General features: G+C 37.9%; 1 protein-coding gene across 4 annotated transcripts in view; it reads left to right on the top strand.

The window, feature by feature from the left end:
* LOC105382610 (apoptosis-stimulating of p53 protein 1) overlaps nt 1-13,833 on the top strand; it is a 199,272-nt gene that overhangs the window by 6,297 nt on the left and 179,142 nt on the right. For 2 of the 4 annotated variants that reach the window (XM_048627260.1, XM_048627258.1), the window contains exons 2-3: nt 1,463-1,616; nt 8,509-8,601. In XM_048627260.1, coding sequence (XP_048483217.1) covers nt 1,463-1,616; nt 8,509-8,601 — 247 coding nt within the window. Of the gene's footprint in view, nt 1-1,462; nt 1,617-8,508; nt 8,602-12,536; nt 13,054-13,833 lie in introns of those variants that run through there. The other 2 variants (XM_048627262.1, XM_048627261.1) reach the window with 1 other exon arrangement.

Below are 13,833 nucleotides of genomic sequence, written 5' to 3'. Positions count from 1 at the left end.
TATGTTCGTTGGGTGGGTTAATCATGGTGGTTAAATCAAAATGTGATTTGATGATATATCTCTATTTCTTCCAAACCTTATAGAATCATTTAGATGTTTGGAATAAGTCTCGTTTCTTAGCCAGTCGGCTCTTTGCGTCCCTGTAATAACTTGAGAAAGTTTCCCTGGGTTTTCCAACGCGGCAAAGGAGAATGGCCATTTCTCTATGGCGCCATGACCCAGAGCGGCCATTGATGAAACATACACTGATGTCTAGTCCGTGACTACAGCATATACTGGTATTAATTTTATTATTATGAGACATGGGAGAACGAAGATATAGGTGCTGAAATATCAAGTCTTTCTACTGTACTAGATGTTACCCTCGAGCTAAAAATTGATTTTAAAAGTGTTTCCGTGGGAATTCCTGGCTAAAAAGTATTTTATGTTACTTCGGGATAACGGGAACTTGAATAGAATGAAATAATTTTTGAAATTGGTCTCTTTATAAAAATAGGTTTCTGAGTGTGAAATGTGCAAAAATAATTATGATATTATTTGCATAAATAAAATCATGTAATACATTTTGTGATGCGCTATGAATTGGGAATCCCATGATTTAGATTATAAAACTTATTTGTGCGTGTACCATTCAGCAAAATCTTATTTAACGAAAAAAATATATTTAATTATTTTACTTTTGAACCCTAATATCTCAAGAACCCCATGGTTTAGATTTTTTTAAATATTTTTCCCTGATAATAGACATTTTTATCAATAACTTAAAATAGGTTTGGTGAGTGGCTGCTAACTTATGCAAAGCGGGTCAGGTTTCGCCATTCTTCTTTAACTTCGCAATTGTTCGTCCGGTTGTGGGATTTATTCATTTTGTTACTGAGTTTGACTAAAAATTCAATCATATCTACTTAGTTATGGTGCGACTGAAGTTTCTTAGTCAAAACATAAATAAGAATGAATGAATTACTAAAGACACCGTTTTACAGTGAGTGATTCTACTACTACGTGGATCGGGCAGTTTTTAGCTGATACCGAGCCGGATATGAATGAATAAATTTTGGAAATGTCATCACATCACAACCCATCACGTCCCCACTGCTAGGGCACGGGTCTCCTTCCAATAAAGATAGGGTTTTTGGCCTAGTCCATCACTCTGGCCTAGTGCGGGTTGTTGGACCCCAATACAAGCAAGCTTGTGGTGAAAGACTTGAGAGGGAGAGGCAACCCGACTGTCAGATGTTTTCTAGCTGCCCGAAGTCTTCTGACAACTTAACGACTGTTGCAAACGCCGACACGCCGACAGACCTTAGCCAATTCCTTCCTGCTCACCAACACCAATAACACTTTCGTTTTGCCCTCTCAAACCCGACTCCATCTCTTTCAGATGATATTCCATCCAGCTGTATCCTCACCTACAGCCAAAGCACTCTCTCCACCATCTGAAACCCCTCTCCATCTCTTTCAGATGATAGTGCGCGTGTGGTGCGAGAGCGGGACGGAGTGGCGGTCCACGCACGTGCCGGTGACTCCGCAGACCACGGCTCGCGACGTGCTGGAGTGCTGTCGGGAGCCCGGCGACGAGCCCTGTCTGCTGTACAGCGTGCACCCCAGCCATGGAGGTAGGCCCATTTTGTAACACCCTGTATGTTTTTATAAGGATGGACCCCAGCCATGGAGGTAGGCGATACGTTTTGTAACATCCTGTATGTTTTTGTAAGCGTGCAGCTCAGCCATGGAGGCACGTGAATACACATTTTGTAACACCCTGTATGCTGAAAGGCTTGCACGGGGCGCATTTAAGACGTGACAAAAGTTCTCCGTCGTGCTCGCTCTTGAGACTCCTCCATGTGAGCGAGCGCGATGCTAAACTATTGTCACGTCTTAATTGCGCCTCGTGCTAGCCCTTCTGTTGCTGTCCTAAGGTGGTAGGTACAGAGGGCCTTACGAGAGTGCGCCGCGCCTGGCCTCCGTCCAGCTCAGGCCTTGTGCTCGTGGCTGTCCGTCATCTGTAACATCCTGTTTTTTAAAATTGGCTTTAAAAAATGCTGAGTTAGTATTTCTATTTGATTTTGGCAAACCTAATATAGTGAGCATATTGTAAAAGGCCTTTTACTGCTCATTCTATTGTTATACCTTTAAATTGTGCTGTAAGTTTTCCTAAAATAAAATAAATAAATATTTATGGAAGGCATGATAAGCCACTTTTTATAATACTTTCCCACGGCTAAACTCTTTACAGAAAACCAAAGCTAATGCGCAAAAGCTAGTTAATTAATTCCAAGTACCTACAATTAACCAGGTCAATAGCAATTTAATCATCGCAATAATAGAGGAACATAAATTCCCGAGGCCGAAATTGCCCAGTAGTCTCACAAAGCTTCATAAAGCCCTTCAAACTGTAAACGTGAAAATGAATAGAGTTATTACGAGCGGGCCGAGACCCACGGGACGGCAGAGAGAGGCACCTGGGACCGCTAGTAGCTGGAAGGTTACTCTATATTGACGAAAAACTAATGAACGGGAGCTGTCATGCTATCGGCACGTTTAATACAAACTAGCTGTTCCCGCGGGCTTCGCTTCTCCTTAAGAAGTTTTCCCGTGGGAATTCCAGGATAAAAAGTAGCCTATGTTATTTCATTCAAATCCGTTCAGTAGTTTTGGCGTGAAAGAGTTACAGACAGACACAGTTACTTTCGCATTTATAATATTAGTTAGGATTGGTTAGGATAGATAGTGTTGAGGCTCACGCAACAGCTCTACGAAGCTTCGGTTTTCGATATATAGAGTGACCCCACAGCAATCCTGAACTACAGCGTCGGTATTGGCTTATTATAGGTATTTTCCGCGCGAACTTAGCATTGCTTTTAAAGGATTTCTAGTGGGAATTCCGGGATAAAAAGATGTAAATTGTACATACTTCGCAAGCTTTGAAGCTATTAAAGTCTGCGTCTTAGTCAACAGTGTCAATATGTATCAATATCTTATTATTTATATTGTTTTGTCAATTATAGATTTTCCCATATAAATGAAGCTCAGTAGGCTGAGTGGTACATCTATTACAGTTTCTCAGAATCTCGTCTTTACTTTACTTTCATCACGACTAAGTTTCTCATGGCATTTATCACAGAACGCTTGGTAAGTGAATGTCCATAGATGCGTAACAAAAAGTACTTTAATAGCTAAGTAAGCCTATAATAAATACATTTCCTTTCCCATACTGTGCGACTTTACCTTGCTATTATAAAAGGTGGTTTTATTCATAACGAATAATCAATCTGCCTGCTGATGGCATGGTCAAGATATTTTCTCACAAAAACTGTTGAATTTACTGATAATAACTTAAAACAAAGATTATTACATCTTTGAGAAAAAGCTCAGTTTGTGCAATCAACATACTTTTAAGCTTTTAAATTATTGTAACTTATGATGAAAGATCATGAATTTATTGTAGGTTTTCATTTAATTTATTTATTTTGATTTAATAATGTTGTTCTTAAAAGGATTTGCTTATCCAGACAGAATAATAATAAATTATTAGTAAATAAATGTTTGACAGAAACAACGACGTCATTAAAACTGGTCATCAGTAGTAATCTTTTTACCACGTAGTATTTCTACAGCATTACTACGCTGCACTGTGCGTGTTAGCGTCAGAAGTAGTAACGACTAAGTCAGTGTTAAGGGCTTCGACATTCCAAGACCTAGGCCTAAGCATCTGCAAGACAAGACAGACTCCGCAGGGGTCTCACGCGGCGTGACCGATGGCTGGACGACAAAAACACGCACCGCGCTCCGTTACCCAGAGATGTCACTTTAATTCGCTCTAACAGTACTTGATGGCCTGGAGGCCTCGACATGGGAATTGGCCAGGATGCAGCTCCGATAGACGTCATGTGTTGTTCTATTATCTGTAGCTATAGGCTGTGGGTGTGTTGGTTAACAAAGTGCTCGATTTTTTATTGCGAATTGCGTTTATAATTCCAACCAGAGTTCCATTTCGAAAACTTCCAAGGAAGATTTCTTAAATAACGTTATTAACAATGTAGCTATACGTAAGTAAATATCATTCAATTCGTTTTCCGTTAATAAAGGTACCTACTCCGTTTTCAATTCCCCCTCAAACCGTAAGCTCTTGATTGTCAGCGAAACAATTTCCGCTGCAATCCTGTAATGATTGTATCCGCAAATGCATTCACCGCTAGAGCAGACCGCTAGTTTGTCATCGCGTGGAGAATCGATGATTTTAGCCGACACTTGATTGAGCTCCGGTGCAAGGTTGATCATTTATTGCAAAAAGCCAATGCAGTAGTGTAATTACGTGGCGACGCGGGGAGCGCGGTGGCCGATGCAAGCGCGTGGGAAAGATATGCCCGAAATGTCACTTTTACTGCCCCACGCTTCAGACAGTCCGCCCGCCCTTATAATTACTACCATCCTGCCTGAATCGGCTGCAAACAGTATCGATTGTATCGCGAAGATGAAGAAAGAAACGTGTTCCTTTCCCCCCTACACGGGAATATCATTATCTGTCGCATAAATTTCGATCAAGTCGTGTGAGAACTCCGAATCGGTCGGAAAGTCGGAGGTCACAAGTTGATCGTCGCTGATTACTCGCGACATTTCCGACACTCCGAACTGGCGTCCTTACGCGATGATTTATGCGATAGAGAAAGTTGATTTACTTATAACGATTTCCTAAGAAAACTGCACAATGCGGCAGGAAGCCCCACGGGAACAAGTGAAGTTAATGATCTTCGTCATCAGCGAAAACATACAATTGCAAATTGCACACTAACCACCGTAATTTGTTATAATGAACTTGTATGTTCGCAAGATAAGAGCAAGGCCGCCGCACGCGACGAAGAAAGGGTCAAATGATGTGTGGGTGAGAACCGACTGGGTCCGCGCATTCACTGTTGCGCTCTCCGGTAATTGAATTCACTTTTACTGCGCCTTCACATTCATTAAAGGACGCCTGAACACTGAACAGAGTCCTTGACAAGACGAAAAACATTTCCATGAAATCAAGCGCCTTTGAAAAATGTTGTCGCGCTCGTGTGATTTGCTAATTGTTGCTGGGACTGTCTGCTAAGGCGCAAATTTACAGTGTAAAGAAATATTTTGTTTATTTAGCAAATTTAAGGAGTGTTCGCAACTCATGAGTGTGATGTGTGATAATTATGTTTGTGTATTTATACACCTAAGTGGCTTTGAAACATCAGTAATGTTTCTTCTGGAGAATAGAAATTTATTTTGGAAATAATTTATCTTAGTAAAATACTTTTTAGGTACCTATATACTTAGTAGGCAAGTGATAAGTGGGAAAATTATGAAGATAGTAAATCTGTGAAGAAAGATAGGCAACTATAGTTCATAGATCAGTCTATCTGAGACACAACAGGAAACAGTGTGTCACTGTAACGCCCACTCGTCGTCACAAAATCCTCAATTTGCTCACCTCCAGACCTCAACGCAACCCCAACTTTCCTACTTCAATGTGAAAGTTCAAAACAGTTCGTACCGACAATATTGTATGACAAGCCAGACTGTGTAGGCGCGTCAATATTTCATGGGTGGTTCATAAATTATCTTATAAGTTCTGTTGGAGCGGAAGACAATTGGTTCGTCTCTGTACTAGTTTGCCTACCTTGTTAATCTGCAGAACAATAGGCCCCGAACAAGCTGGTAGGATAAATCATTGAGTAGGTCTGCGCCTATTTTAATAAGCTGTTTGATTATTCGTTCGGCGGCGGCGTGTATCGCATGCGGGTCGAATTGGATAAACACTTCGCTAATTTGAGGTGAGTTAAGTTTGTTATGCATAATGCATAGAAATAGGATTGTGGGTGGATTACAACGGGCTGGGGTTTGTATTCAAATTAATTTATAAAGTGCTTAGCGAGTCTATAAGCTCTTTGTAATGTAATTTGGATTAGACGATTATGTATTGAAAGTTAAATAAATTTATACATGATATAATAGTTACATATACAAAATAATGGTAGGTAGATAGTGCCTACTGTTCAATTGACCGCTCCACATTTCAGTGAAAACATTTTAATACGGAATGTGAAATTCAGTAACTGTTGTTTAATGGGTAGTAATAAAAGCTACGAGTAACTTAACTTCCCACTACAATACTAAACTAACACAATCTAACTTAATCGAAACTATGTACAGTTCTCCCATCTTAATAATGCGCATGCAAATCTTCGCAAACTGTCGTATTCCCGGAAACACCCGAATCAGTGCCTTAAACAAAGCACTTGCATTTTGATCCTTGTTCGAAAGAAATAGTAGTCAATATCATGTGACACATAATCGAAAACAATTTGGGCGGTCGGTGGCTGTCACCGATCAGTCAAGGGTCTCAAGGTCAAGATCAATATTACTTTTGTGGAATTATAAAGAGCTGCAATTACACATCGTTCTTGTTATTTTTTTCAAATGTGAATTTAATTTCAACTTTAATTATTTTTGACGATGCCATATTATGAGGCACATTTAAGAATAAAATATGCGTCACATTGATAGACTTCACTTTGCCAATAAAGCCACACCCAAAAGACCAAGTTTGTAATTGTAATATTATTGTGAATGATCAGCGCTGTAAATACTTTTGAACTGAGATTTTAATGTAAACATTTTTATTAATGTGAAATAATCAGTGCTGTAAATACTTTTGAACTGAGATTTTATTTTTTTTATATAAACCTGTGTTTGAAATCCATTTCTCCTTATAATATAAACCTTGTGTTATTCAAACCTTCTTTCATCCATCTTTACATCAGCTTCAGTAAGACACTTGAAAAGTACCTACTGTAACATTTTCGAAGTAAATTTTAATATTATGGAATATTATGAATTATCGAATCAAATTTCGTTACTGATAAATCAATTATCTCTTTTAGCACCAATTACATAATTCTACTAAAATTTCATGAAGAAAATGCACTTAACCACTCTAAATACATAGGTAATAGTTTTCTAACGCTCGGGAATACGACCGTTGCCGAACAATGGCGAAGATTTCTATGTGCATTATCAATTTTGGGGAACTGTACTAATCTACCATCGACAAGTCGTCGGAAGTCTAGTTTGAGACATAAAATCGGAATCTTATTTTACGTTTTCCTTATTCATTTACATTTTCTTGGGAAATTTGCAAAAAATAAATTAAATAAAAAATTTACACAACCAACAAAATTTGTAAAGAGATTTAAAAAAGCCGTTTTTTCCAAGAATTAAGTAGTTAGAAAGACGAGTTATATCACCCCCTACTGGCAGGCATGACCTTGAGCGGGACATCCTGTATTTAGAAATAAGTCAATAGTTATTTAATTAGTTATTGAATTAAAACATTATTTCTGTATTTAGGGTAAGTCAGGGCTAAAATCATGATTATGCCTGAATTGGACAATCTAACTCCCAGTAGAGCTTAACTAACCCATCATGGACTTAACAGTTTACGGTAGACTTCACTTTCAAACGCTCAATTTCGGACTCCCTATGGGTCATAGGATAAGTAAGGGTGGATTGTGACTTAATCAGAAAATGCAACGTGGCATTTGTGTAATAATAATTTTGTGTGTATAAAATATCCCATTATTAGGCATCTTTTCCGCGCAAGTTTCGTATCGCGTTTGGGTTTTCATGAAAATTCAGGGATACCTTCAAGATAATCGTAGGACAATCAACTCAAATAATTTTACAAACTGATTCAGTAGTTTCAGAGCTTTCGTTTGTTTCATCTTCTATACTACTTATTAGCGAGCATCATGCCTACCACCCACACACTGGATAATGCTTATTAAAATCGGTTAAGCCAAATAAAATAGATGAATAAATTTACCCTTATTGTAACGGTTACACTAATGCTTTCCATGTTTTACTACTCCTGAAGAGTATATTTTGATAGGCTACACACAATATGGATGGCCTGTAATTTGCTCAGCCATTCGTTGGACGCATTGTCGATTTGAAGCAGCAGAATAAACATGAACTGATAAATATTTATTTTGCTAATGACCATTCAATTATTTATACTGTTTTTGTTTTGTTTTTCGATGAATTAAACTTGTTTATATGTATAGGTAGCTATTATATGAACACAATGTTGAGTGTACAATGTCGACTTGTGAGTATTTATCTCGGAAATCGAATATACATATAAATGCTAATGACTGATCAATAAAGATGCTATTTTTTATCAATTACAAAGATTTTCAATGGTCAGATAAATGTTATCTGAGGAATAAAGTTGTTGCTGTCATCGTCTATACAATATAATATAAACATTCAGACGTGACAACATCAGAATGACTCCTCAGATAACTTTTGTCTGACTATAAAAAAATCAAAGTGTGTCCGTTTCCCAATCTTGCCATAAAACCGGCAATATCTCCAAATGGACTAGTCCGTTCCCCAATCTTGCCATAAAACCGGCAATATCTCCAAATGGACTAGTCCGACTTGGATGCGGTTTTCACCTATATTTATTGTGTCTTCCAGTGCACGTCCTCCGAGACTCGGACCTGCCGCTGGAGGTGGCGGCGGCGCTCGGGCCCGACGCGCAGTTTGTGCTCAAGTACGTCGACACAGCCGGTACGTACCTATCCACTTCAGCTTCCTTTTTTTTTAAAAAAACCTATTTTAAACACTAGTATTAGTATTCCTTAGGTCTAGATATATGTTAACAATTATATATAGTCTCCCAGGTGCCTCCGACCATGGCATCGCTAGGGTTCTATTGTGCTCACCTACATCAGTATTGAATAGCCAATGTATCTTAGAAAAGAAAGGCTGATTCACACTCTGTTTAGTTCGCACTAGCAGTTCGAGTAGTCTGCGAGTAGACCTACATGGGTATGTATGGCAGATTCAAAAGTTTTGCAAATACTATACTTATATACAACAAGCCCAGCAATGTACGTATACTAAACACTCGCACTAAATAGTGTGTGAATCAGCTCTTAGCTACGACCTACGAGACCCCTAGGAACTTATATTGACAATATAAGATAAGAACAAGATGGAGTGTCAGTGCAAAAGAAACGTCTCGACAAATAAGACAAGGAGGCATTTTCTGAGCAGTGAGGCAAATAAAGTACGAGTAAAATATATTTTTCACAATATTTTTACTAAAATATAATATTGTAAGTTGCGTGCAATCCTCAAGATTGCCTACAATTTATATAATTGGCAAGTTTACATGTAAGTAATTGTGTACTGCCTGCAAGATGCATGATAAAGCTGTCATCACGATTCCAAGACATCATATTATTTAAAAAAAAATTTACACACAGTCCATCTTAGTACTTGGTGAAAATAAAGAGTTCAACTTTGCAAAGGCTTTATCATTGTACCTACCCATTGAACTAATAGTACGCTAGTACATTATACTTCAATGACTGTACCTAAGATATTTACTTTACGTTATTATATACCTACTTACCTACATGTAAAGAATGAGATACCGATGGATGATCTTTGTTGAACTGAACATAGCTAACACCGGCTTCAATAATAAGAATAGAATAGAATATGTAACTCTTTATTCAAGAAAAACAACTTATGATAAGAACATATACCTACTTCCCACAAAACCAAATGTTAATATGATTTGAATGTGGGTTATAATTAGTTAGATCCATTTTCATTTTCATGACTTTATGGATAGACTGTCACATGTAAAAAATAGAATATTGTTTTCACTAATAAGTATTTAAGTATATAACTTTTTTAATATTTCGCTTAAGCCTCGTATTCACTAGGCGACAAATTGTCGCAGAACCTGTCTAGGCACATGTCGTCTACGTGTCGCCGCGACGTCGCGCTCTGTTCTGCGACGTCGCACGCGACTATACAGCGACATCTACGTGTCGCAGAACAGGTTCCGTGTTTTGGCTCGCGAGACAGAACTTCCTGCGACATCAGTCTAGCGCATAGAGTATATTTTTTTTGGTTCTACCTTTTTTGGCATAAGATTTATTTGCCTAATCTCGTATTGCATAATAACGTTTGGTCAAAGTCTCGTTACGCCGAAAATCGTATGGCATAAATCTCGTTTAGTAAAAAGTTATTTCGCATAACATTGTTTAGCCTAATAATGGTATGGCCAAATCTTGAATAGCCTAATAATGCTATGGCATAGGTTTATCAGGTTTATACAAAGTAATACCTAATATTCGTTTGGCTTTAACTTTGACGGAGCGTCTCCCTACATAGCGCAAACTGGTGCCTTGTATTGTTTCCGCTGTTTGGAAAACGCTCCGCTCCGCTTCGCTGCGCTCCGCTTTAGTTTTTATGAACATGTGCACCTAACACGCTCCTCCTCGCTTTGCTCGTCGTCGCACCTATTTTTAGGTTTCGATCTCATGGGGTTTGTAATAATTATATTGGTCGTTAGCTTTCGATTTTTTAATCATACAATATCGTGATTTTCGGGATGTAGGAGAAAAATACCACAATTTGTACATTTACTACATACTTAATATATTATTTATTAAGATAACATTACGAGAAACAAGGTTATACATAGGTATAGACGAACATAAATTTGAGCAAACGAAACTTAGGTGTTTAAAGATTGTGTCTAAAGAGTTTTAGACGAAACGAGCCTTATGCCACATAAGTCTTGGCAAAGTGATGGTTCGGCCAAAAAAGTTTAGACCATACGAGTTATGCGAAATGAGTTTTGGTCAATAAAGATTATGCGAGATGAGCGGAACCCATTTTTTTTACTAGGTCTAGCGACCGCTGTTGCAGAGTGTGGACGCGTGCGCGACTTCTGTATCACGACATGTTACCAAAATGTTCTGAGAACACGCACCGTAGATGTTCTGTAACAGTCTCAGAACTTGTGCACTACGATGCACACTTGAAAATGTCCATGACATTTCTCTCCCTGATTGATAGCTCACGATTGATGGTCGAAGGCACTTGTACCTAATAGAAGGCTCTCCTTCACTCATTATTAGTTTCCATGGCTATTTATCTCTTTCAAACGGATAATTAAAATTGGAAATAGGTATATTAAATGTTCACTAACAAAGTTAAAAGAAAAATTAAATGTTTCAGCATTCTAAATAATTAGGCTACGTTAGTTTGATAATGTAATATTGCTTTTTATCCTAGAATTCTAACAGAAAAACAAATAAGCGAAAAGATAGACAAAAACTACCAATTTATAACCTATCCCAGCCTAGTGCTTACTCGTGTAAGCAACACGTAAGTACATTTTGGATATATAACATTTTACAGTTTAACATTTTAAATTATCCGATAAAATATTATCTTTTTTTTATTAACTACATATACGTAATTAACTCAAAAGTCATTTTATTAAGGTTTATATACGGGTGTATATGCGAGCCCAAACGCTAAGTTTAAATTGAAATTGCATGGAACCTCCTTGTGCCCAATTACGAAGATAATTCAAAGGTCAAGCATTCCTCGAGTGCGTATACAGAATTCGTTGATTGTTACTTTGTTACAAACGAACAGCGAATCAAAGAGAAGGAAGTAGGTACATAGTTTTGAAATAAATAACTAGCTACAGAAATTACATGATCAAAATGTTGATTGAAACGTGTTGAAACGCAGGTCTTTCAGAATTGGATGCTTTGGGCATACTTATATTTAAATAATAAAACGGAATCGGAAAAGATTGGTATTGTATTACCTATATTTTCTTCAGGCCTCGTGTACCCTGATAATATTCTTCGTAAATTTTCTATTAAAAAAGTATAAATAGTAGCTACTGTAGGTCCCTTCCCTTCACATGGACGAGATGGTTTGTCCGAGTCATATGGCCGTTTTTAGTGTTCCTCATTTAATACCGTGTGAATTAGGAACCTTTTGTAAGATATTGCTCAATAAGACATTTTATTTAGGACCAAATTGTTGTCGATTTGAATTTCTTAATTCTTGACGATTATTTAAATTAGATAAGTGAACATTCTTGATGTTCACTTATCTAATTTGATGAAGTTGTTAGTTTCGGCTCATTTACACAAAAAAACGAGTTTTTGACGAAAGTTAAGACGCTTGTTTAGTGTGAAGTGAAGCTATACAGGTATGGCAGGGGTTTGTCGTTATTAGTAAAGAAATAGCCTCAAAAATTTAGAATAATGTAACTTTCTGTATTCCTGTCCATAGTTGTTAGATATTTATTAGGTAGTTACACAAAATAATGTTAAAATAATAAAATTGTTATGGGCGATTACCTACATCTTCGTACATAAGGTTAAGGTTGTGTACGCTTTGCTCACTAAGCATAAATTGCTCCAATTTATTGCACGCTATTGGAAATAACCTCCACCGTAACTGTCCGATAACATAACACGGCATAAAACGCTAGGTTATCATTCAAATACTATCAAAATCCACGCACAGAAACATGAAGCCATTCACACACACAGGCAACATTCACCTGTCGGCTGCGTTTGTGTTGGAAATGGCAGCGTACGCGCAGGTTGCCAATGCTCCCAACGGAGGAAACCAACGATGATGTCGATGATGCGCACATCTCGCTCTCACCTAAGGCAGAGAGGGAGACGGCAACAACGAAGGCTGCCCGGGCTTGTGTCGGCAAAACCGGCCCTCTGCTTTACCGACCGCACAACTGGATCAACGGTCTTTCACTGCTCACAGCGGCCTCAAACTTAGTTTCGACTTAACTTCGATCGACTCGAGTGTTTTATAAGTATAACCGTCGGTTTATTTCAAAAAATGCTGTGCTTAACTCGCCTTATGATGGATTGAGGTACTGAGTTTGTGTTTTAAGTGGTTTTCAGTGTTCGATTCAGTGTTCAAGTTGACAGTTTATCTCATGGTGGTCGTGGAGAGTGCTGGCTGAATCACGCTGGTCCTCATACCTCCGTGCTTTACAACATCCTAAAGTGTACCTACTTGTGCAAAGTTTACATGTAAAGTGTTGAGTTTGGGAAAGTTATACGTAGACGTGCATACCCAGTGAGTGTGTTAATTGTTGTGAATCAGGAACATACGCAAAGGATTGAGATTGACATAAAATTGGCTTCAAAACAACACAGGGTATGTAATTTAATAACCTATTAACAGTTATCTTATCGTATTAAATTGCTCACATACCACGTAACCACCACCAATGTAATTCCTCATGTAAATACGGCGGATAATTAAAATTTTAACGTATACCTTTATTCAACCTTTAATTGAATTTCTTCAAAAATGAAAGAAGATAATAATCAATAAACATTAAGGCAAAGATAAATTATATGGCCGTATAGTGTAATTATGAATAGGGTACGATAACTCTTTACATAAAACATCTCGAGAGATACCGGTCGATGAATATATTCCCGCCTATAAAAGACATCAACGCGTTGCATACAAGATTCGAATAAGTTATTCTTAAAATAGAATGACTATCAAGTTTTTTCCTGTGATAAATATTAATGGGACGTCGCTATTCGATTCAGTATAAAGTGCAACGCGGTAGGTTTACAAACAATTTTCCCTGTTGAAAGGTAGGTATTGTTGACAAAACAATGAGTGAATGAAAGTGTCACCACTACAAAACAAAACATAAACGAAAAACAAAAGTCTAACAATATAGTCATCGACCAGTCCCCGAACTAAGAAGATTTTTTTTGGGTACACAAGTTACCGCATTCCAAAGATGCCATCAATTTTATAAAGAAACCTCAGCAGGTACCTCGGCTATCCATTCGTCGGATAACGGTGCCTCTTGTTATGACTTCGCATCGAGAAGTGTCAATTCTCTATCGATAGTTGTCTAGGCTCTGACGGAGAAAGCTGGTACGTATTTGATATTTAGACTTTATTGGATAT

Source organism: Plutella xylostella, chromosome 18, assembly GCF_932276165.1.
Source record: "Plutella xylostella chromosome 18, ilPluXylo3.1, whole genome shotgun sequence".
In the NCBI taxonomy this organism is placed as follows: domain Eukaryota; kingdom Metazoa; phylum Arthropoda; class Insecta; order Lepidoptera; family Plutellidae; genus Plutella; species Plutella xylostella.
This window is presented reverse-complemented; position numbering and strand designations above follow the sequence as displayed.